Raw genomic sequence first — 26,781 nt, forward strand, 5'->3', positions numbered from 1 at the left:
AAAAGCTGTCCTTGGATTATCTGAAATATTCTACATATACAAGTATAGAAAATGTAGACAAATTTTGTTTCTTCCTTTCTAAATTTATATATTTATATTTATACCTATTCATATATATAGTTGTTTCTTTGGGTAGGAACCCAGTGCAGTGTTGAATATAAATGGTTTTAATGGGAACTTTCTTTTATTTCCAACTGCAAGCAAAATACATCCCAAGATTTCAACATTAAATAAAATGTTTTCTACAGGTTGTTGTTCGGATGCTTTAGTGAATTTAAAAAGTTTCCACCTGTTTCTACTATTCCAAGAGTGTTAAATAGTGTTGAATTTTTTGAATGCTTTTCTACATGTATTGAGACATATTTTGTGCTAATCTCAGCCTATTAATAATGATTTTATGGTCTAGAAAAACTTGGGAACACTCAGTTGGGCCTGAGGCCAGCCCCCACAGACATTTCCCTTTTTCAGAGCCAGTGTTGTGTTTGGATCAGCCTCATTTCTTAAAATTAGTGGTCAAGATGCACCTCAGCAACCATCAGGGAACTTTGAAAAAGAAAGTTTATTATTTACAAGTGTTGGGGGGTACACAACACGATTGGGGCCACTCAGTGAAGCTATTGGTAGAGAAACAGAGTACATGGACCTGGGGTTCTGCTTTTAATGGGATCGAGGGCAGGGTGCCTAGGGTTTCACATGTTCAATTTATTTGTGAATTTAAAACATTGGAGCAGGAATTAAAGTGTGGGAAGGCAAAAGCAGCTGTCAACCAAATTGTCAGCTTATGTCAACCAAAGCTTTCTAAAAAGGAGGAACTTCATGGATGGTGGGGCAGCTTGGCTTCTTACCTAATAATGTAGCTGACAATGTGTTTATTCAAGATGGATGTCTGAAGAGGATTCTTCAGCAATCAAAAGCTTAATGTCAGGCACTTATATTATAATCCAAAAAGCTGACTCTCAGGTACTTACGCTACAAGATGACTATTCCTTAATTTGTTAATTTATTGAAATGTTAATGGATTTTCTCATTTAAAAAAATTTACATTTCTGGTATAAATTCAACTTGGAAAAAACAAATTTCCATGGAGGTTTGGTGGTGAAGTGTAAGAAGGAAAAAATTACTGATGTTAAGATTTGTACCGTTTCGGTACATAGTATCAAGGAATTAGAAAATAGACCATCCTCTAAGATACCATTTACTAAAGAAACTATGAATAAATATATCAAATTGAAGAGTGTGTTCTTGAACTGAGCAGATGCTTATATTGTGTATCTCTCCTTGAAATCTTTCAGCCTTGTCTCCCAAATTCTTGACTTTTTGCTTCATCTCAGTTTTGGCAGAACTAATCAGCTTCATACAGTACTATTTTCTTAAGTTGACTGGTTATGTGAAGTCTAAGCTCCCCCTTTAATTCTGGATTCAGATAATGTGCCACACTATAAGGCATAAGATCTGGTTTCCTTAATGGCTGCCAAAGTGGTCAAATGATACAACTCTGAAGTGAGGGGGTGTTAATTTCCCACAGAGAAAACCTTGACCAATATTAGAAAAGACACAAGAAATAAAGTTCTCTTTTTCTTCCTCCCTGTGGTTGGGCTATTCTGAATTATGGTTTTTCCACATGAGCTGTTACAGACATCCAGCAAGGCCAAGCAGATACACCTGCTAAGTGATTGGCTGTGCCTTTTCTGCTTCTCTCTGTGAAATAGTGATTAGTGTGAGAATATATCATCTTACTTTTACTTTGCTTTACTTCACTTTTCCTTTATTATTACAGCTCTGAGATTGCACTTCTCAGTGAAACATTAACACTTAAGCCTAGGCTGTTTTCTACAGAACCCTGGTTAAGACAATAGTTATCAGAATTGTTCTAGATAAGGGATTCGAAATTATGGCCAATGGGATAAAACTGGCTGATGCCTGTTTTTGTAAAATGGTTTATTGCGACACAGTCATGCTCACCATTATTGTCTGTGTTTACTCTTCAAATACAATAGCAAAACCAAGCAGTTGTGACAGAGCTATAAAGCCTGTAAAGCCTAAAATATTTATTCTCTATCCCTTTACATAAAAAGTTTGCTGACTCCTGTTCTAGATTATAGACCTTGAGGATGGGACTTTGGACTCGAATTGTCTCCTATTTAAAATTAAAGAACCCATTGAAAGTGCCAAGTGAAGTAGTTTTATCATGCAGTGACATCACAATTACTTAAACATCCTACTTTGATTAATTGGTAAAGGGGCTGATGGAAAGCTAAGACAATTGCTGATCAAGTACTATGGTGTTTAATTGATAAAGGGCAAAGGTGATTATAATTATGATGGAAAAAACAACTTCCTTTGATGCCACTTGTATTAATATCTATTCTGATATAAATTAACACATTTAGTAGTTTGAAACAACACAAATGTATTATCTTCACTTTTGTAGGTTGGAAGTCCAATACAGGTCTGACCGAGCTAAAAATCAAGATATTGACAGGGTTGCATTCCTGTCTGGTAGCTGTAGAGGAGAATTAATTTGCTTGCCTTTTTTAGCTTTTATAAATTGTACACATTTCTAGGTTTGTAACTCCCTTCCTTCATTTTTAAAGCTATCATAGCATCTCTTTTAAACTACAGCTGGGAGAGTTTCTCCACTCTTAGGGACTCATGTGATTAGTTTGGACTTAACTGGATAATCCTGGATACTCTCCTCATCTCAACAAATCTTAATTACAACCGATAAGTCTTTGTGTTGTTGTTGTTGTTGTTGTTGTTTATTGTTGTTGTTGTCATTTAAGGTCATATATTTACAGGTTCTGAGGATTAGAGCATAGACATCCGTGGTTGGCATTATTTTGCCTACCAAATCTCTGGAGACTGAATGAAAATAATATGCTTAAAACAGTTAATTCCAGACTTAAGGCATGCCAGAGGCTTTTTAAGGAAGCTTTAAAGGAATTCTTCCTGCAGCTCTAGGGAAGACTGCTAAAAATGGGCCTGTTTATAAAGAGATAAATATGTAGTTTGATAGGTCTTATTTGTTAAAGTCAAATCCTTGATAAGAAAAGAATGTGACCCTGACTCCTGGTGTATTCAATTCTTAGCATGGCCATAACAAAATTTTATATACTGGGTTACTTTAAACAACAGAAATTTATTATTTCAGCTTGGAGACCTGAAGTCCAAAATCAAGATCTTGGTCAGGCCATGCTCCCTCTCAAGGCTCTAGGAGAGAATCCCTCCTTGCCTCTTCCAGCTTCTGGTGATTCTTAGTGTCCCTAGATTTGTGACAGATAACTCCAGTCTTCCTCTGTTTCCACATGATCTTCTCTATGTCTCTGTGTCCTTTTACAAGGACTACAGTCATTGGTTTTAAGGCCTACACACTAAATCAAGGATGACTTCATCTCAAAATTATTTTTTTAACATTTTATTTTTAAGTAATCTCTCTACCCAACATTGGGTTCAAACTTACAACCCTGAGATCAGCAGTCTCGTGCTTCCCTGACAGAGCCAGTCAGGCATATCTCATATCAAAATTCTTAACAAATTACATCTGCAAATTCTCAGTTTCCATATAAATGCACATTCTGAGGCTCTGTGGGGACACTATTCAACCACTACACCTGAGATATGGAAATTTGTGTATATAAGCCTGAAAATATTATAAACCCCACCCTCTCTAATTTCCTTGAAACATCCTGGCCAACAAAAGTACCTCTTGGACTTTTTCCAGAGAGTGGTTTTTCCTTTTCTAGAAGACTGTAAACGACCAAGGAAATGAGGTAGCTTTCTTGACTGATGATGTTTATTTACTGTCACAAGTTCAACCTTCAATTCCATTACCTCCAGGCAAATAATCAGAATCAGATCTCAGATTTCAGCCCAGCCTAAAATGTAAGCATAAGTTTTACTCCAGGAAGAAATAGACACTACATGAAACCCTCTCCCCATCAAAGGAATTTAGGACCTGGATAATACTGAGAGTACATCAAATATATAAGAACATTTTATTTTATTTATTTATTTTTATTAACATATAATGTATTATTAGCCCCAGGGGTACAGGTCTGTGAATCACCAGGTTTACACACTTCACAGCACTCACCATAGCACATACCCTCCCCAATGTCCATAACCCAACCACCCTCTCCCTATCCCCCTCCCAGTGGCAACCCTCAGTTTGTATTGTGAGATTAAGAGTCTCTTGTAGTTTTTCTCCCTCCCGATCCCATCTTGTTTCATTTATTCTTTTCCTACTCCCCCAAACCCCCCATGTTGCTTCTTGACTTCCTAATATCAGGGAGATCGTATGATAGTTGTCTTTCTCTGATTGACTTATTCTGCTAAGCATAATACCCTCTAGTTCCATCCACGTTATTGCAAATGGCAAGATTTCATTTCTTTTGATGGCTGCATAGTATTCCATTGTATATATATATACCATGTCTTTATCCATTCATCTGTTGATGTACATCTAGGTTCTTTCCATAGTTTGGCTATTGTGGACATTGCTGCTTTAAACGTTCAGGTGCACGTGCCCCTTCGGATCACTACGTTTGTATCTTTAGGGTAAATACCCAGTAGTGCAATTGCTGGGTCATAGGGTAGCTCTGTTTTCAACTTTTGAGGAACCTCCATGCTGTTTTTCAGAGTGGTTGCACCAGCTTGCATTCCCATCAACAGTGTAGGAGGGTTCCCCTTTCTCCGCATCCTTGCCAGAATCTGTCATTTCCTAACTTGTTAATTTTAGCCTTTCTGACTGCTGTGAGGTGTTATCTCATTGTGGTTTTGCTTTGTATTTCCCTGATACCGAGTGATGTGGAGCACTTTTTCATATGTCTGTTGGCCATCTGGATGTCTTCTTTGCAGAAATTCATGTCCTCTGCCCATTTTTTGATTGGATTATTTGTCCTTTGGGTTTTGAGTTTGATAAGTTCTTTATAGATTTTGGATACTAGCCCTTTATCTGATACGTCGTTTGCAAATATCTTCTCCCATTCTGTCAGTTGTCTTTTGGTTTTATTGACTGTTTCCTTTTCTGTGCAAAAGCTTTTGATCTTGATGAAGTCCCAATAGTTCATTTTTGCCCTTGCTTCACTTACCTTTGGTGATGGTCCTACAAAGAAGTTGCTGCGGCTGAGGTCAAAGAGGTCGCTGCCTGTGTTCTCCTCAAGGATGTTGATGGATTCCTTTCTCACATTGAGGTCCTTCATCCATTTTGAGTCTATTTTTGTGTGTAGTGTAAGGAAATGGTCCAGTTTCATTTTTCTGCATGTGACTGTCCAATGTTTGCAACACCATTGGTTGAAGAGACTGTCTTTATTCCATTGGACATTCTTTCCTGCTTTGCTGAAGATTAGTTGGCCATAGAGTTGAGGGTCTATTTCTGGGCTCTCTATTCTGTTCCATTGATCTATGTGTCTGTTTTTGTGCCAGTATCATACTGTCTTGATGATGACAGCTTTGTAATAGAGCTTGAAGTCTGGAATTGTGATGCCACCAACTTTGGCTTTCTTTTTCAACATTCCTCTGGCTATTCGAGGTCTTTTCTGGTTCCATACAAATTTTAGGATTATTTCTTCCATTTCTTTGAAAAAAATGGATGGGATTTTGATAGGGATTACATTAAATGTGTAGATTGCTTTAGGTAGCATAGACATTTTCACAATATTTGTTCTTCCAATCCATGAGCACGGAACATTTTTCCATTTCTTTGTGATTTCCTCAATTTCTTTCGCGAGAACTTTATAGTTTTCTGAGTATAGATTCTTTACCTCTTTGATTAGGTTTATTCCTAAGTATCTTATGGTTTTGGGTGCAATTGTAAATGGGATTGACTCCTTAATTTCTCTTTCTTCTGTCTTGTTGGTGTATAGAAATGCAGCTGATTTCTGTGCATTGATTTTATATCCTGACACTTTACTGAATTTCCATACAAGTTCTAGCAGATTTGGAGTGGAGTCTTTTGGGTTTTCCACATAAAGTATCATATCATCTGCAAAGAGTGATAGTTTGACTTCTTCTTTGCTGATTTGGGTGCCTTTAATTTCTTTTTGTTGTCTGATTGCCGAGGCTAGGACTTCTAGTACTATGTCGAATAGCAGTGGTGTTAATGGACATCCCTGTTGTGTTCCTGACCTTAGTGGAAAAGCTCTCAGTTTTTCTCCATTGAGAATGATATTTGTTGGGGGGTTTTCATAGATGGCTTTGATGATATTGAGGTATATAGCCTCTATCCCTACAGTTTGCAGAGTTTTGATCAGGAAAGGATGGTGTACTTTGTCAAATGCTTTTTCAGCATCTATTGAGAGTATCATATGGTTCTTGTTCTTTCTTTTATTAATGTATTGTATCACATTGATTGATTTCCGGATGTTGAACCAACCTTGCATCCCTGGAATAAATCCCACTTGGTCATGGTGAATAATCCTTTTAATGTACTGTTGGATCCTATTGGCCAGTATTTTGGTGAGAATTTTTGCATCTGTGTTCATCAAGGATATTGGTCTGTAATTCTCTTTTTTGATGGGATCCTTGTCTGGTTGTGGGATCAAGGTAATGCTGGCCTCATAAAATGAGTTTGGAAGTTTTCCTTCTATTTCTATTTTTTGGAACAGTTTCAGGAGAATAGGAATTAGTTCTTCTTTAAATGTTTGGTAGAATTTCCCTGGGAAGCCATCTGGCCCTGGGCTCTTGTTTGTTAGGAGATTTTTGATGACTGCTTCAATCTCCTTACTGGTTATGGGTCTGTTCAGGTTTTCTAAGGAACATTGTTTTTTTTAAGGGTTTGATCATAGGAGTTACCTAGAGGGGAGTTCATTTACATGGGGCACTCAACCGTAGATTTGAGACTGTTTTGAGAAGGATACCTGGATCTGGTCCTAATCATTTGTTGGAATGGCCCCTTGAAGATGGATTTAACAAAGACATATGATAAATAAAGTAGAGAATCTAGGGCTTTGGGTATAATATTAAAGAGGAGGTCAGAAGATAGGGAGACGAGAATGTTAAAATGGACATATTATATTTTTCCTGACCTCCTAGAGGGTTCTTAAAGACACTGTCTTCACTTAACCTAATAAGTGCTCTAGAAAAATGAGTATAAGTCTATTTGAAAAGTTTGGTAGGGGTTGTCTTTTTTGGGTCTTTGTTGACAGTAGATGATGGCAGAGATCCAGGTTCCATAGTATCTCTGGGGATTAAATATCATGGCTTGGTAGAGGCCAGGTGGTAATATTTGACCATCTGGCAATATGAACATAATTGCCATAGCAAGCAGTAAGCCTGGATGGCAATACAGATATCTATGGTAATAGCTAATATATATCATGCTGTTTCTAGGAGCAAAATTAGGTGAACAGCTGACTGGGATATTGTTTGATTTGCACAATCAGAAAAAAAAAATCAGCTCTTGACATTGACCATCAAAGTGGAAATTCACAGCACTTCATCAGGTTTCCAGATATAAGCCAGCTCACAGATCTAGAGCCCACTGTTGGAAAGGGAGAGGCCAATTTTCTCTGAAGATGGACCCTGAAGTGATTCCATATGTACATACTGTAATTATGGAAGGATCTATGGTCATTTGCAAAAGTAACTGTTTACTTTTCTAGTATTATTAGCTATAGGGTTGGAGGAGGCATTAATATCAAAAGATCCAAAAAGTGTGATCCTCCAGTTAGACTCATGGCATATGGAATTATGTAACTAGGTGATAAATGATCTTTTGACTAAAGTGTATCTCATAGTAGGTCCAATGGGTTTTCAGGCACACCCAGTTATTTTACACCACAACTGTATAATCTGTATAGATATGCACAGAAGCTGTCATAATTCTCTTACTAGTTTTCTGACTTTGGAATTAGAGCCATTACAATTGGAAGGGACAAATGGAAACTCCTAAAACGTGTCTCTCCTTGCCACGATTGTAAACGGATGTCAGGAGGTATTTCTGGAGGAGTTGCAGAGATTTAGCACAATTAGAATTGAATGATGCAATAAGTGGTCACTGATATATCCTTGTTGAATTCCATTGTCTGGGTTCTGCAAAAAACAAGATGATTTAGCTTGGTGTTAGTAGACCACTGTAAAATTAACCAAGAGATTGCCCCAATGACAGTGGCTTTGCTGTTGACACTTCTAAAGGTGCAGATCAATATCAGTGTGTCTCCTGATAAACAATTATTGATTTAGTGAACTTTTTTTCTCAGTATTTCAGTAGAGAAGATCAAAAGCAGTTTGCTTTTATAGAAAGGGAAAGCAGTATAACTTCATAATTTTTTCCCAGGACTATGTTATTTTTTATATTCTGTCATAATATAGTCCTAGGAAAACTTGGTTGTCTTGACATTCTTTAGAAAGGATATGAGTTCATTTTCCTTATTATATAATACTAATTGGATGTGGTGAGAAAAAGTGGCAAGTACCTCTGTAATTAACAAGATTTGTGTCAGAGGCTGGGAAGAAAATTCCAGAAAGATCTAGGATCTTGTCTTATATGTGATGATATTGAGGATTCAGTGGTCTGGGGCATGCAGGGGTATTTCCTCTAAGGTAAAGCATAAGCTTATGTATTTCTCTTTGCTAAGAGAGTGCCATATCATTTGATGGGCCTTTTTGGATTCAGATAATAGTATATAATATCTTCAAAATTACTGTTTCAAATCATTTTTTATGATTATCTAAAAAGTCTGCTGGTTTTAAGTGGGATCTAGAGGTGAAAAGGCTCTTCACTAAGTCCAAGCTGCTTTGCAGGCCACCTTATTACTTGGTGCATATGATCTAGTAGATCTGATAGAACTTATATATCTGGTAGATAAGAATGATCTGTTGGAAAGCCCAGCGAGAAAGTCACAACAGCTATTCTCCTTTTTCAAAGCAACTCCTGGTATAATGATCTCTTGTAGAGACTGAACGCCTAACCATGAGACACCAAATGACAATGTAACCTGAGCTGTCCGTTATGAATTAGATGGTATAATACTCATTGAATCATACAAGTGGGTGAGGGAACTGACAAACCATTTTATACGGGAAGTGATTTATTCAGGAAATTAACCTTCAGCTGTCTAAAAGGCATAATTAGATAAACGGAGGTCCTAGAATTTCATCTGTTGCAACAATGCCTTTCTCTTAACCCATATATGTGGTCTCAGGGTGGAGGTAGAATACCTAAAACCAACTGATGGAGGGAGACAGAATTCAGGCTTGCCTCACATGTCAGATAATTGGTTATTATCTAGACATTGCTACTCAATTACATCTCCACTTAGGGGTGAACTTGAGTGATCTGATGAAGAAAAATTGTTGATCCCCAAGCAGTATAATTGTGCATTTCATATAGAGAGTGAAACACAATAATAAAAAATCTGAAAGGAAAAATTCATTTCCACTTAGAAATTTAAAGACTCTCATTAAATAACTATGAGGTCAGGGGCGCCTGGCTGGCTCAGTGGGTTAAAACCTCTGCCTTTGGCTCAGGTCATGATCCCAGGGTCCTGGGATCAAGCCCCACATCAGGCTCTCTGTTCCACGGGGAGCCTGCTTCCTCCTTTCTCTCTCTCTGCCTGCCTTTCTGCCTACTTGTGATCTCTGTCTGTCAAATAAATAAATAAATTCTTTATAAAAAAACTATGAGGTCAAATAGAAAATACAAACCAAAATTGACAAATATATTAAAATTAACAATACTGTAATACTACATATGAATTATGAAATAAAATTTCTGTGAAATAAAAACAATTATAAAATAATACATAGCATTTAATACTTATGTGAATAAAATTTAGAAATTTAAACAAATTCAGTATGAAACAAAAAGATAGGAAAAGAACAAGAAAATAAAAGGAAGCAAGAAGGAAATCTAAAGATAAAAGGGGATCTTAGGGAGTTCTTCCATTTTTTTTTTTAAAGATTTTATTCATTTATTTGACAGACAGAGATCACAAGTAGGCAGAGAGGCAGGCAGAGAGAGAGAGAGGAGGAAGCAGGCTCCCCGTGGAGCAGAGATGTGGGGCTTGATGTGGGGCTTGATCCCAGGACCCTGGGATCATGACCTGAGCCAAAGGCAGAGGTTTTAACCCACTGAGACACCCAGGCGCCCCGAGTTATCCCATTTTTAAGCTGTCTTATAAATTAATCAATATGCTGGTTCTTTGCACAGAATATAAACAAAATATGCAAACTACTTAATCTGACCTCATTAAGAAAAACAGGGGAAAACAAAGTTACACAAATGACACACAAAACAAGAAGAAATATACTAAAACTAAGGAAATTTTTAAACATCCAAATTAAACTATTTTACACAACTCTAACAGATACATTTAAAAGCATAGCTAAATTTGGTAATTTCCCAGAGAAATAAATTTATCATCATTGACACTAATAGAAAGTTTAAGAAAATGAGGAAGTTTTATTTAATTACTCTGCACAAATAAAAGTACCAGTCCCAGGTGGTTTTACAAGGAAATTTTACTAAATTTCTAAGTATTATTATAATACAATGCTACATCAACTATTCTAAAGCAGGGATTGCCACTGTGGCCTATGGGACAAATCTGGCTTATTTCTTGTTATTGTAAATAAATTATTTTTGGTTTTGTTTCTTTTTTGAGATTGTATAGTCTAGAAAGTGTAAAATATTTACTCTTTGTCCCTTTAGAGAAAAAGTTACCATCCTCTGTTCTGAGTAGTTTAAGAAAGGAAAATATTAAACTTGTTTTTATTTTATAAGTTATAGCTAAGCCTAAAAAAAGTTGCACAGAGGAAAACATGAATTTATTGAATTTATTAATATCAGTAGAAAAGTCTTAAGTAAAATATTTTATAGGACAAAGCCTCCAAAATCATATTCAAAAACAAAATACTGATAAATGGTGTTTTATTCAAGCATTGCAAGGATAGTTACTATGAGAAAAATCCCTCAGTACAGTTTGTCATTAAGAGATCTAAGGAAAAAAAAATATGATCATCTCCATCAATGCTGAAAATGTCTTTGAATACAGTTTAACATCCACAGTAATTCCACTTTTGTTAATGGAAGGCTATCTTATTTCAGATCAGTCCTACCACTGGGAGAACTACAAAATCTAGACAAAATATTTTTGAAAATCGGTTTGAGAGCACCAGAGAGTGACCAAGACAGTGAACATTTGTAAGCTCTTGATTCCACAGAAAGAAACCCAGAAACACTTGCCACAATTTTCCCTTCTAGGGATTTTCCTATTTGAAAAGAATGCTAAGATATTAAGTAACAAAAGTTATTGGCTGAGAGGATAAGCAGAATTTTCTGTAGTTTTATGGGCAGAAGAGTAGTGTGAGTAAGGAAAGGAATTCAGGGCAAGACAAAAACAAAAGTCTCTGATAGTCACTCCAAGCTTTCAGTGTGATTCCAAAGGGATTTACCCTACAAATAAGGTTGAACCAGAAATAAACTAGTCCTTTAAATAACTGAAATTTTTCTTAACATTATCTGAATCCTTTTGGGATTAAGTTGATCTACCTTAGTTTAACTGACTGATAAAATTTTAAAAAAATTCTTTATGGAAGAATAAAAGATCACCCAGAGCCTTTATTTATCACTATATTTCTCCCACACTTAACTTCTATACTGAAAGTAAAAATAACATGGTATATAAAATGATCAGAATGATCAGAATTCACCAGAAACCAAGAGAACAGACTAAGTAGAGATAGACCAACAGGAAATTCAAATAGCAGTTATCAAATGTGGACTTTAAAATAAGTATGATTGAAATGTTTAATAAATAAAAATGATAGAGGTTTCAGCAGAAAAATGAAAAGTGTAACTGAAAACAAAATAACTGATTATAAACAGAAGAAGAGAGAATTAGTGACCTGGGAGTTAGGTCAGAAGAAAATATCCAAATGAAAACATGGTAAGCCAAAAGGATGAAGAGAATTTAGGACATAATGAAATGTGGAAATTATATGAATTGGAGTCCCAGGGGAAGAAAAAAGAGAATGTGACAGAGCAATATTTGAAGAATGAATGGATGATAATTTTTCAAACTGATGACAGATATAAAAAATATGTACTACAGACTCAAAGCAAACTTAACAAAGAGTAAATTTCACCTAGGCATATCAAAGACAAAGAGAATAATCCTAAAAGCAGAGTATAGAAAAAAATAAGACTAACATCAGACATCTTAACAGAAAAATGGGAAATATGAAGACAATTCAGTGAGCATGTTAAGGTACTGACAGAAAAGAATCACCTACAGAAAAAAAGCCTACACAGAATTCTATGCTCTACAAGAACACCCTTAAAAAACACGTCATGAAATTATAGCAACCCAACATAATTTGCAATAATGAATAGCAAATCTGCTCTAGTTAAAAAAACTATAATTCTCTGTGGGAATGAAATTGATTATAAAAGAACAGAGATGTAGGAGGAATAAAGAATTATGTAAGTCTAGGGAATATTTTATAAAAATAATTACTTCTGGGAGTGTAATACATTGAAAAATAATATATATTTAAGTTAAGAATAGGTCAAAAGTTGGGATAAAGTCTGTTGAATTAAAGTTCTAAGGTTCTTCTAGCTTCCAAAAAGTAACACAAGTACTAATTTACATATAGTTTAATAAGTCATAAAAACATTTTATATTCATGTGGTTAATACTAAAGGAATAATAAATATAAGTATAATGGATAAGTTAATAGGGAACTAAGATAACAAAAATTAACCCAAAAGAAAACAACAATGGAAAAAATAACATTAAACAGATGGGGCAAATATAAAATAAGTAAATAGATTTTCTCTAAAGTATGACAGCAATTATATTACATGTGAACAAATAGTCTAAAGATAGTGATTTTCAGACTGTGTTAAAATAACATATTGTTACAAGAGACACATTTTAAACTTAAGGTTATAGAAAAGTTGAATGTAAAAGGATAGGAAAAGATACAGTGTGTTTACCCTAAGCAAAAACAAACAAACAAAAAAACTGTTGTAGCTATACTAATATCAGACAAAGTAGATGCCTTGGTTCAGGTAGCTATAACAAAATACCATAGACTAGATGACTTGAATGACAATTATTTCTCATAGTTCTGAGGCTGAAAAAGGCAAGATTAAGGCACCAGCAGATTTGGTGTATAGTGAGGGTCCATATTCTAGATGGCCATCTTCTCAATGTGTCTTCACACAGTGAAAAGGGAAATAGAGCTTTGTAAAGTCTCTTCCATAAGGGCATTGCTCATTTTCTTTAGGGTTCAACCTTTAAGATCAAATCACTTGCCAAAGGTTCTACTTCCTAATACCATCACAAACATAGGAAGCAAAAGTAAGCAAATAAAGAAGTAATTAGTGAGGATAAAGAAAATTATTGACATGTATAGTACATTACACCAAATACCTGCATATCATACATTATTTTCTAGTGTACATGGAGTTTTTACCAAAATTGTACATTTGTTGAACATAAATCCTGTTTGAACAAATTTCTTGGGATTATAATAATAATCAATATATCCTCTAACCTCTGGAGAATTTAGCAAGATTGTTAGTAAAATATAAATAGGAAATCTCCTAAATGCTTAGTAATTAACTGCTACACTTCTGCATAACATATGTCAAAGAAGAAATCAGTATCGAAGTTAGAATATATTTTAGGTTAAATTATAGAAGAACTATGATACGTCAAAACTTGTGAAATATAGCTAAAGCTGTGCCTAGAGGGAAATATATACCTTTTGTTAGGATTTTTTTAAGTGAAAAACTGTAAATCAATGATCTTAGTGTAAAATAGAAAAATAGTGAATTAAACTCAAACTAAAAGAAAGATAATAAAGATATGATGGTTAATTTTATGTGTTAACATGAGCTAAACTGTGGCGTGTCCAGAGATTTGTTCAAATATTATTCTGGGTGTTTCTGTGAGGATGTTCTGGATGAGATTAACATTTAAATAAGTAGACTGAATAAAGTAGATTGCTCTCCCTATTGTGGGTGGGCCTCATCTAATCAGTTGCCTGAAAAGGACAAAAAGACTGACCTTCCTTCAAGTTAAAATAGGCTGACTGCTTTCAAACTGGGACTTCAGCTTTTTCCTGTCCCTGGCCTTGAACTGAAACATGAGCTCTTCCTGGATCTGGAGCCTGATGACCTTCAGATTGAGATTACACCTTTGATTCTCTAGTTCTCATGACTTTATACTCAGACTAAAACTACATTATTGATTTCCAGCTTGCCAGCTAGTCCTGCAGATCCAGGGACTAGTCAGCCTTTGCAATCCCCTGAGCCAACTTCTTATAATAAATTTCTTTCTGTTTAGATACATCCTATTGGTTCTATTTCTCTAGAGAATTCTAATGCAAAATAAAGACAGCAAACAGTAAAAGAAATAGAAAAGAAAAATACTGTACATTAACAAAAACAAAACAATTCTGTAAAAATACTAATAAAACTTAGGCACCTGGGTGACTCAATTAAGTGTCCAAGTCTTGGTTTCAGCTCAAATCATGATCTTAGGGTCATGAGATCAAGCCCTGCATTGGGACCCATCCTCAGTGTAGAGTCTACTTCCCTTCTTCTTCTCCTTCTGCCCCTCTCCCCTTCTTACTCTCTCTCTCTAAAATAACCTTTTAAAAAATACTAATAAAACTGATGCATCTTTGGCAAGTCTGATCAATAATCAAAGAAGACAAAAAGGAATACAACCACTTTGCATGCTTCCCAGGAATACAAAATTGACTTTTCAAAATCAGTGGATATAGTCAATGTGCTGAATGGGAAAAATATTTAGCCAAGAATACTTCATCCAGCAAGGTTGTCATTCAGAATAGGAGAGAGAGAGTTTCCCAGACAAACAAAAACTTAAGGAGTTTGTGAACACTAAATCAGACCGGCAAGAAATATTAAGGGGGACTCTTAAAAAGACCAAAAACTCTTAAAAAGACCAAAAGTAACAAAGACTAGAAAGGAATAGAGAAAATCACCAGAAACACCAACTTTACAGGTAAAACAGTAGCACTAAATTCATACCTTTCAGTAATCACTCTGAACATAAATGGATGAAATGCTCTAAACAAAAGACAAAGGGTATCAGAATGGATTAAAAAAAAACAAGATCTACTTATGTGCTGCCTACAAGAAATTCATTTTAGACTTTAAAACACCTGCATGTGGAATGTGAGGGGATAGAGAACCATCAATCATATTAACGGATATCAAAAGAAAGCAGGCTTAGCCATACCTATATCAGACAAACTAGATTTTAAAACAAAAACTGTATGTAACAAGAAATGAGGAAGGCCATTATATCTTAAGGAGTTTATCCATCAAGAAGGTCTAATAATTATTAATACTTGTGCCCCCAACTTTGTAGCATCCAAATATATAAATCAATTAATAATAAGCATAAAGAAACTCATTGATAATAATACAATAGTAGTAGGGGACTTTAACACCCCACTTACATCAATGGACAGATCATCTTAAGCAGAAAATCAACAGGAAACAATGCTTTGAATGATGGACCAGATGGACTTAAGAGATACATTCAGAACATTTCATCCTAAAGCAGCAGAATATACATTCTTGTTGAGAGCACACAGAACATTCTCCAGAATAGATCACCTAATAGGTGACAAATCAGGCCTCAACAAGTAAAAAAATTCTGGTCATATTTTCAGACAACACTATTTTTCAGACATGCATATTTTCAGACAACAATATGAAACTTGAAGGCAACCACAAGAAAATTTGAAAAGACCAAAAATACATGAGGGTTAAAGAACATCCTACTACAGATTGAATGGGTTAACTAGGATATTTAAGATGAAATAAAAGAGCACATGGAAACAAATGAAAATGAAAACACAACAGTCCAAAACCTTTAGGATGCAGCAAAGGCAATCCTAAGGAAGAAGTATATTGCAATAGAAGCCTACCTCAAGAAACAAGAAAAGTCTCAAATATATGACATAACCTTACACCTAAAGGAGCTAGAAAAGGAACAGCAAATAAAGTCTAAATCCCGCAGAATGAAAATAATAGAGATTAGAGCAGAAATAAATGATGTAGAAACAAAAAAATCATTAGAACATATCAACAAAACTCAGAGCTGGTTCTTCAGATGATTCATTAATTGGATAAACCTCTAGCCAGACTTAACAAAAAGAAAAGATAAAGGGTCCAGATAAATAAAATCACCAATGAAAGAGCAGAAATCACAAACAACACCACAGAAATCCAAGAGAATATTGTGAAAAATTATATGCCAACAAATTGGTCAATCTGGAAGAAATGGATAAATTCCTAGAAGCATACAAACTACCAAAACTGAAACAGGAAGAAAGAGAAAGTTTGAACAGACTGATAAAAAACAAAGAAATTGAATCAGCAATAAAAAAAAAAAAAATCTCCCAACAGACAGGAGGGAGTGAAAGAAACAATGAGGGACTCTCAACAATAGAGAATAAACTAAGGGTTGATGGAGGGAGGTGGTGTGGGGGATTGGCTAGATGGATGATAACTATTAACCAGGGCACTTGTTATGATGAGCACTGTATGTAAGTATGTAAATTGTATATAAGTGACGAATTACTGAATTCTATCCCGAAACCAATATTGCACTATATGCAATTTAAATTTAAATTTTATTTGAATTTAAATAATTTTTAAAAATCAGTGGAATTTTCTTATTCACAAATATAGAGAAAAAAGTGTTTCACAATAAAAAGATAGAAAAGTGTTTGACAAAAATCAACTTCCCTTTGTGATAAAAATTTCTTGTTACACTAGAAGAAAGGAACTTTGTTAATCTGAACTTAATTACCCAGAACTATGAAAATATCCTCCTTAATGATGAATTAATAAGCTTTCCTCCTACATTCTGAAATGAGACAAAGATTTCTATCATACTCCAATTTAACATTGTACAGCCATTAACAATATTAATTATTTTAAAAAGATGAAAAGGAATTGGAGCTTTGATGTGCAGCTTATGGAAATCAAAATTGGTACAACCACTTTGGAAAACTGTTTGGCAGTATCTATTAAAGTTAAACATACTCTTACCCCATGAATCAGTATATACCTGACATAAATTCATATATATATTCTCTAAAAGACATATACAAATTTGTTTACAGTAATGTTATTATATTACCCGTAAAATAAATAAATTATGGTATTGTCCTACCCAAACAATGAAATACTATTACAATAATAAAAGTGAATGAATTATTGCTATAAATGCCAAGATTAGAAATAGGAGCAGGACAGAAAAGGATATGTAATATATAATTCTACTCATAAAATGTAAAAACAGATACCAATAACCTACAGTTAGAAGTCTTTAGTTACTTTTAAAAGAGAAGGTAAAAAGCAGATGGAAATGTTGATTGGTTAAGGGTATGAAATAGGCTTCTGAGTATCTTATATTGTTTTTTTCTATTCCTTGATTTTCTATTATATTTTTTGATCCAAGTAGAATTTTCACAGGTATATTCAACTTTATAATTTGTTAAAGACATCCACAGTTTGTGTGCTTTTCTGTATGTATTCTTCAATAAAAAATATTTATTAAAAATTAAACACCTATTCCTGATAAAAGAAATTTATTTAAATTTTTTTTTCTTCTTTTCATATGCTTTTATAAAATAATAAATTTCCCTCTTGATGAAGTTAAATCTGTATCCCACAAGTTTTAATATAAGGAATTTTTATTTAGTTCTGTTTCATACTTTTCAGTATAATTTCTTCTTTGACCATAATTACTTAGAAGTATATTTTTTAGTTTCCAAAATATTTTTGTTAGTGACTTCAAATTTTATTTCATAGTTGTTAGGAAATATGTATCTGTGATTTTGATTTTGTGGTATTTAATAATTATTTTAACAGATATTTACCAGGTACTTATTTTCTTTAGATACTGTTCCAGGCCCTGATGATATAGTAATCAGGAAGTCACCTTACTTCTTTGCCTTCACAGTACTTAAATTCTATTGTGAGAGATAAATTTTAAAAATTATATACACGTATCATATAAGAATATAATATATAATTATATATAAACATATGTAATATATAATATATTTTTGTGACCTAGGTGATACTTATGTTTTGTTGTGGTCAGACATGATTGCAGCGTGACTTTGTTTTTGTCTCATAGTCACAGAGTAATCTTGTCAGATGTCTCCTAGATTTCAGGAATTTCTTTTCTCTTTCTCAATTCCCTATGTGATTCTAATATTTTTTCATACTTCTTATATCATAATGTTGTATAGTTATCTCAATAACTTACAACATTTTGAGGTTATATAGTTTATATTTTGTTATTTACTGTAGTTATTACTAGTGTTTTATAAACAAGTTCTATCTTTTAGATGTTTCTATGAAAAAATATAATAGCATTTTAGATTATTACTTCTTTACATCTTAGGGCTCAAATTTTGAAAGGTCATATTATTCATTCTCTTGCTAAGTGAGATTTTCCAAACTTTTTAGACTTACAGATCTCCTCTCCTTGGATTCCATAGGAACTGGTTTAATGATACATCATTTTCTCTCGTATGTAAAAAGAGCTGATTTGAAGTTAAAATGCATCTTACTACAGTATTTATGACATTATATAAATTTTAACAAATATTTTTAAAGTTTACACTAAATTTTGATTTTGAATTTAGCAAGTGATTATGCCATTTAATTTAGTATGTAAAGAAGCTCAATTTTTTTGTCAAATCAATTTTCAAATTGTATGTGATTTAATAATGAAACTTCTATTTCAGCCATTCTGGCAGGTGTAAGGTGATATCTCATTGTGGTTTTGATTTGCATTTCCCTGATGACTGGTGATGTTGACTATCTTATGTGTCTATTGGCTATCTGTATGTCTTTTCTGGGAAAATGTCTAAGTCCTCTGCCTATTTTCAATTGGATTATTGTGCTTTAAAAAAAATTATTTATTTGGAATAAGAGAGAGCATGAGAAAGGGGGAGGAGCAAAAGGAGAGGGAGAAGCAGACTCCCCACTGGGCAGGGAGCCTGTCATGGGGCTCGATCCCAGGATCCTAAAGATCATGACCTGAGCCGAAGGCAGACAATCATTGAACCACCCAGGTAGTTCTTAAGGTGGCTCTTAATCAGGTTGTTTTTTGGTGTTGAGTTGTAAGTTCTTTAAATATTTTTTATATTAACCCCTTATCAGATATATCATTTGAAAATATCTTCTCCCATTCAGTAGGTTACCCTTGAAAATTAAAAATAGAAATACTAATAGGAAAAAAAAAAAAGAAAAAAGAAATACTAATAGGATTCAATAATTCCACTCTGGGTATTTACCCAAAGAAAACAAAAACATTAATTCAAAAAGATAGATGCACCCCTATGTTTATTGCAATATTATTGACAATAGCCAAAATACTGAAGCAACCTAAGGGCCCATCAATACACAAAAGGATAAAGAAGATGTGGAACTTCTTAATGGAACATTATGCAGTCATAAAAAAGGAGATTGTTACGTTTGTGACAACTTGGATAGACCTAGAGGGTATTATGCTAAATGAATCAGATTAGAAAAGACAAATATGATTTTACTTATATGTGGAATCTAAAAAATCAAATGAATAAATGAAAAAACAGAATCTGTAAGTACGGAGAACAAATTGATGGTTGCCAGAGAGGAGAAAGGTAGGGAATGGGCAAAATGGGTGATGGGAAGTGGAAGATACAGTCTTCCAGTTATTGAATGAATAAATCCCAGGAATGATACTATAATAAAGTTGTATGGTGGCAGATGGTGGCTACATTTGTGGTGAGCATAGAATAACATAGAAGTTGAATCACTATGTTGTACATCTGAAACTAATGTAACATTCTGGATCAACTATACTTAAAAAATGTTTTAGTTAAAAAATAAAGATAAAACATAATAAAAATAAAATCTTTAAATATGTTAAAACTTCAAAAAATACACATTGATTTCATGACCTGTTAGCTGGAATTTTTTAATTTGCTTTTAAAACTAGCTCATTTGTTTTTGTCAATTTTTGTGTTCTGTTATAAAATGTTGAGGTAAATGATTAGGTCTCAGGATGCTGTATAGGAGTAGCTTACAACCACCACATGATTTTCTTTTTCTTTTTTTTTTAATCCCCATACCTTTTTTTTTTTTTTTGAAGTTTTAAACATCAATTTTATTTTATTTTGTTTTATTTCTTTTTAGGAGTAAATTTTTCTTTTTTTCTTTTATTTTATTATGTTCAGTTGCCACTGTCTATTTTCTATTTTTACCACTAATGTTTTGGAATTATTGGAACATTTTTATGCATTTGTAGGAATGTTCATCAGAGAAATACTACTAATGGATTTCAGGAAAATCATCTTAAGGCAGATTCATAGGCAATATTATCATTATTTGAACTCTGGCCTCTTTTTATCCTTCCTGTGTTTTTAAACTAACGACACAGTAAATTTAATAAAATATAACTATAATTATAACTCAGAATTATATGATAATAAAAATCATCAACATGGCTAGCAGTATTTAACTCAGTGAATCTTGAATATGATTATCTATTAATCATTATCTGCTCTCAAATACTTGTATTTTAAAATGAACCCAAGTATTTTGTTGTCTTATTTATTGATTTATAAATAAATAACCATTTTTAATGATGCAAATCTCTAGAATACCTTGTCCACTTCTGAGAGTTCATAAATCACCAGTTTAATATACTGACATAAGTCAAAGAGAAAATAGGATTTTAATATAAAGAAATAAGCCAAATTTATGCCATATTTTTTAAATGCATAGGACTGAATTGCATATACATTGATTATTAGAGTTATCCCATTTCATCCTTTATTTTATCTTCATTTTCTATCCCATTTTTCTTTTGTTCCAATTTTCTTATTTATTTTTACTTACATATGTGTATACACACAGACACACACACTCTCGCGCGCGCACACACACACACACACACACACACACGTTTCCTCAATTTCTCTTGGAAATTGGGAATGAGGATGATTTCATTGGGAAATATTTATTGAAGTAAAGTTTATTTGCCTTTTTTTTAAATGTAGGAAATCTATATTCAGGTTCTGGAAAAATTGGCATTCTAAATATAATTGTATTTTACAATATGATTTTACTTTATTGTATTAACATTAAACTTTATTTGGAACAAGTTAAAATTAATGTTAGAATTATAAAAATGATTGTTCTAATGTTTTCCAGCTGCTGATAGGTTATGAAAATGGTACTGTAGTATTCTGGGACTTGAAGTCTAAAAGAGCAGAACTAAGAGTTTATTATGATGAGGTAAGTCACTTCTACTGAAATATTTGAAAAGAATATTATGACTTTGTACCTGTTTTCTACTTGTAAGCTTTGTATGTTACAAATATTTTTATCATTGGGTAACTGTTTGGGTCTGACCCAGTGTTTCATATTGCCTGCTGGCATTTGCCCGAGTTCCAACTCTGGATTGTTCTCCTGAATGAGAATTCTGCCTTGATTGACTACTTTGGGGCCCTTTTTGGCATCTTAATTTACATTGGTGCTTATTACCTATCCTTTTGCTTACATTAGGTTATATGGTTATTAGGTCTTGCCTCATTGCCCTTAAAATCTTTAAAGACACTATTCACACCTTTCTTAGAAAATTCTTTTTCTGTGACAGAAAACTTAAGAGGTCAGTTCGAAAGGCCTTATCATATAATACTTGCCTTCTCAGAATAAATATTGATTTTGTAAATAGTAAACCTTAATAATAAGGGTAAGATCTTAAAGTGAGTTTTATTGTATGTAGTTGAGATTTAATTAGGTTTTTACTTTAGTTGTTCAAAGATTGATTCTAGGCCATTAAGGATTTCCCCATTCAGAGGAAGTTAATGTGAAGATAGACTGGGGCAAAAAGGGAAAAAGCGTAATTACCTCTTGTAATTTTGGGAATAAAGGTGATCATGTAAACTCATTCAATTTAAAAAATGGTGGAGTAGGGAGAGATAGGAAGAAAATACAGGCCAATAATCATTATCTGGTATCACCTGCACTTATGTGAGAAGAATGCAGAAGAATTTAAGGCAACACTGATATAAATAGGAAGAAAAAATTTTTTAAAAAACACATTTCTTTGTGTGCTACCTCCCATCCCCTCATAACAGTTGCATTTTTAAGTTTTGGTGCTTAAAGATATATGCCTTTGGATATCTCATAAGTATACACACCCCCAATTCATTTCTTAAGAGTTTTGGGAAACTAAGATTTTATGGTATATACAAGATACTTCTTGTAGTGAGAAAGAGTTCGGTGGTAAATGATACAACAACTGGGTAATCTGGTTATGACTGGTGGAAAATACTCTGGCAGGTGATGTCTTATAATTATGCTCTTTGTGATCAACTTCTAGGGCATCTTGAATCATAAGGAAAGAAGGTCCTAGGGAGCTAAGCTAGACTTTTCTTTTATTAAAACACAAAATACAAAGATGATATTAGATATTGCTTCCTCTCTTAAGACTAGTAACTAGATAAGAGTACAAATATTATCTGAATAACCAATTGGAAAGAGTAGGTCGTCTAAAAAGGACATACAGAGAAAATGATAAAACAACTAGTTTTGTTCTTTTTTAAAGGTTTTATTTATTTATTTGACAGACAAAGATCACAAGTAGGCAGAGAAGCAGGCAGAGAGAGGAAGAAGCAGGCTCTCTGCTGAGCAGAGAGCCAGATGCAGGGCTTGATCCCAGAACCCTGGGTCATGACATGAGTCGAAGGCAGAGGCTTTAACCCACAGGCGCCCAAAATACTTTTTTTTTTTTTTAATTTATTTATTTGATAGAGAAATCACAAGTAGGCAGAGAGGCAGGCAAGGCTCCCCGCTGAGCAGAGAGCCCGATAAGAGGCTTCATCCCAGAACCCTGAGATCATGACCTGAGCCGAAGGCAGAGGCTTAACCCACTGAGCCACCCAGGTGCCCCTCAACTAGTTTTTTTATGGCCTAAAACACTGTAAAAGGAAGACTTTCTAACCTTAAAAAGTGAGTAAAAGTAATTTTGCAATGAAGTGTTTAAATAAGCATTAGTGATATTTAAGTAAGTAGAATACTACACTATACCTACTTTATACCTAGAAATAATTTTAAATATTGACTTATACATATACATGTATATATGCATATAATCTATTTACTTTAATGCATAATTATATATCCTATCATTTTAGTTAGTTAGTTGTATACATGATTTTAGGAGTTTAGTAGTTATATAAATGATTTTACTGCCAAACTTTTAAAACTTTCTTCAGCACATTACCTCTCATATTTAGAAATAATTCTTTTTCTTTTCTTTTTTTAAATTTAATTTTATTTTTCCAGTGTTCCAAGATTCATTGTTTATGCACCATACCCAGTCCTCCATGCAATACGTGCTGTCCTTAATACCCACCACTGGGCTCAGCCATCCCCTCAGCCCACTCCCTTCCAAAATCCTGTTTGTTTCTCAGTCCACAGTCTTTCATGGTTCATCTCCCCTCTGATTTCCCCCAATTCACTTAATACTATTATCAAGTGGTTTCTCTTGATTACAATACAGTGATCTCTCGATTACTATACATAGTGACCCCTTCATAGTCTTTTAAGTTCCTCATTAAACCTGTGGCTTTACATCACTCCTCCTTCCTAAAAATGGTTTCTTCCCCAAAATGGTTTCTTCCCTTGTTTTTGTCTTTCTACCTCATTTTTCACCCTTCCTTTCTCCATCACTGATTCTTTCCTTAGCTTTCCTTTAAATGATAGATCTCTTGAGTATTTTATGTCTTTACCTTCTTCATTTCACCTCCAGGTTGCATTTATATCTTCTCCCATCATTTCAAATATAAATTTTTATTCTAATAAATTTGAAGTCCTTGTATCTCTCACCTTTACTTTTCCCCTGACCTCTTGATCCATATATCTAATGATCTATTGCGTAAGCCCAGATAAATATCTCATTGGTACTGAATTTATAAAGATCTAAACTTTTCTGTTTTCTTTTTCAGTTTTAAATTTTTTTATTTTAAAATTTAAAAATGTTTTTAATTTTAAATTTTTTCAAAATTATTTGTAACCCTTAGAGTCATATTTTTTGTGTGTGTTTTTTTTTAAGATTTTATTTATTTATTTGACAGAGAGAAATCACAAGTAGGCAGAGAGGCAGGCAGAATGAGAGGGGGGAAGCAGGCTCGCCACTGAGCAGAGATCCCGATGTGGGGCGCGATCCCAGGACCCTGGGGTCATGACCTGAGCCAAAGGCAGAGGCTTTAACCCACTGAGCCACCCAGGTGCCCCCTTAGAGTCATATTTGATCCTTTCTTCTCTATATCTCATATGCTATCAGTTTTGTAGTCTCTTAATTCTGTTTTTATATTGTCCCTCATTCATTTCTTCTCTTTTTTCAGTCCCACATTCAATGTCCTAGTCTAAGTTGTTAAACGTTTTGCCTAAAAGACTATGGTAGCCTTTTAACTAATTGCATTTCCTCTGATATCTTACCTTTTCAGTATCTTTCACTAATAAGATTATCATTTTAAGCCATAGATCATATAATTCTCTACCTCAGAACCTTCGAATGGCTCCCAGTTATCAACAATACAAGTTTTTTTTCCTTTACATGAGATTCAAGGCCCTGATGTTATCTTTTCTCTTTAGTTTAATGCAGTGTATGCTTCTATATACTCCTCACACTTCAGACATATTACTATCTCCTAAACATATTATTTATTTCCTACCTTAAAGCCTTTGCTCCAGCTAATTCCTTATCATGAACTTTCTTCTTTCCTATTTTGCATATCAAAATTCCATTAACTTTGTAGCCACTGTAAAACTATTTCAACTGCCAAAGTAGCCCCTTGAATAGCCATAGATGAATTGAAAGTTTTGCTTTGTAAATCCAAGGTAATTTTCAGAAATAACTATATGAATTTACATATTAGCTGTGAAATTTTTATTTTATTACATCAATATTTCTAAATAATTTCTTACAGAGAAAACCCTCAGAGTTTGATATGAGGATAGCCTTTTAATTCCTTGAGTAGCTGCTGTTTTTCCTTTTTTCATGTTGGTACCCAGCTTTTTGGGTTTTCTTTCTCTTTTTTTGTTTTAGAGAAACTCGATCACAGCCACCGAGTTGACCAAACCAGTTAGTGTTTTATCTTCCATATTTTGTTTTCTATCTTTTAAAATTCTTCTTGAATTAGTTGTATTTGTGTGTGTGTGTATGTGTGCGCGCGCGCGTGTGTGTGTTTAGTAAACTCTTAAATCTCTTTTTAAAGAAAGGAGTAGGGTATAATGAAGTTAAAAGAATTGGATACTTATCCATTAAATTTATTCAAATCCAGTTCTTCAGTAATAGACTGTTTGATGCCCTCTAATAGCAAGCTTATTTTATATGCCTACTCTTTTGTACAATAAGTATACTTCTTTTATGGTACTTATTTTGCTTTTGTGTTGTAGCTGTTATTTTTCTATTTGTCTTCTTTAGTACGTAGAAATTCAGTAAGACAGGAAGAAGGGTTAAGGCTGGAGATTCTCTCTCTGCCCACACCATTCATAGCAGAGCAGTCTGAGAGAACTTTAAATTGACTGAGGTTCATCAAGTTAACACATAGAAGATGTCTTAAGTGGCATTTCCACTGAGCCATCTATAAAAGTGAGAATAAGCAAAGAAGAAGATGACAAGAGTTTTCTTTCTGTCTCTACTGAATGCTGGCCGAAAAAAAAAATTGTTTACCTAGTAATGAAGAATACAGTGAGAGAAAACATAAGCCCAAAGTTTCATGTTATCTGTTTCATTTAATTAATCTTATTATCTTGAGGTACAGCTCATATCCTATGTCCTTTATGATATGTCTAAAGATTACTCTAGCCAACAATTATCTGTAACTCTAAATAATAATAATTATTATTTAGAAAACAAATAATAGTTTTAAACACACATATCTTAGGTTAGTATATCATATATATACATAAAAACTAAATGTTAGAAGTTCCAAACAATATTATTAACATTCATTTATTTTAATCTTCCTTATCTTGCAGTTTTGAGTTCCTTTAAGTAAAGGGTAACATTGTATACATTTGTTCAGCTTTTATGTCTTCTAGAGCTTCTCTCATTGTGATTCACACATTACTGAAAGGCCAAATAAACTTCATGGTTTAGAAAGAATACAAAGTGTGGGAATATGTAAGGACATTACTTATTCATTCAACAGATATTGAGTATCTACTTTATGCAAAGCATTGTGCTACCACTGGGAATAAAACAATATATGGAAATGGAATAATTACTTTTAAATTTTATGTAACTCATATCTTCAGAGTAAATTTACAAAAGAATTTTTGAACTTTTCTTGCTTAAACCTTAAATTGTCATATAAATAGTATATGTTAAGGGCAATACAGTGATTGAGATTATGGGTTGTGTAGTTAGATAGAGTTGGCTTTGAATTATGTGACCTGGGCATGCATATCAGTTTCTTTAGGCCTATTTCACCATATGTAAATTGGAAAAAAAAGTAGTACCTGCTTTATAAAATTAAAAGAGTTAACATAAATACTTTGGCAAGGGATCTGGCACATAGTAAGCCCTCAGATAGTAGCTCTTGATGTAAATTATTACTTAAATTGGCTACTTTAAGTGGAAGTAAGCCTCTACCTTTCCAGAAATTATCTTCTGATAACCTTACTTTTACTTTTATGTAAATAATTTTTCAAAGGATCATATAGGATACAAGAAGGACATAGAATTTACAACAAGTTCTAGGCTATAA

The 26,781-nt window shown here is 33.6% G+C and overlaps 1 protein-coding gene across 8 annotated transcripts in view; it reads left to right on the top strand.

The window, feature by feature from the left end:
* Window positions 1–26,781, top strand: part of STXBP5L (syntaxin binding protein 5 like) — a 411,609-nt gene that overhangs the window by 189,159 nt on the left and 195,669 nt on the right. For all 8 annotated transcript variants that reach the window (XM_032852349.1, XM_032852345.1, XM_032852351.1 and 5 more), the window contains exon 8: window positions 21,212–21,295. In XM_032852349.1, coding sequence (XP_032708240.1) covers window positions 21,212–21,295 — 84 coding nt within the window. The remainder of the gene's footprint in view (window positions 1–21,211; window positions 21,296–26,781) is intronic.

Source organism: Lontra canadensis, unplaced genomic scaffold (assembly GCF_010015895.1).
Source record: "Lontra canadensis isolate GAN:19392208 unplaced genomic scaffold, GSC_riverotter_1.0 scaffold6, whole genome shotgun sequence".
Taxonomy (NCBI): Eukaryota; Metazoa; Chordata; class Mammalia; order Carnivora; family Mustelidae; genus Lontra; species Lontra canadensis.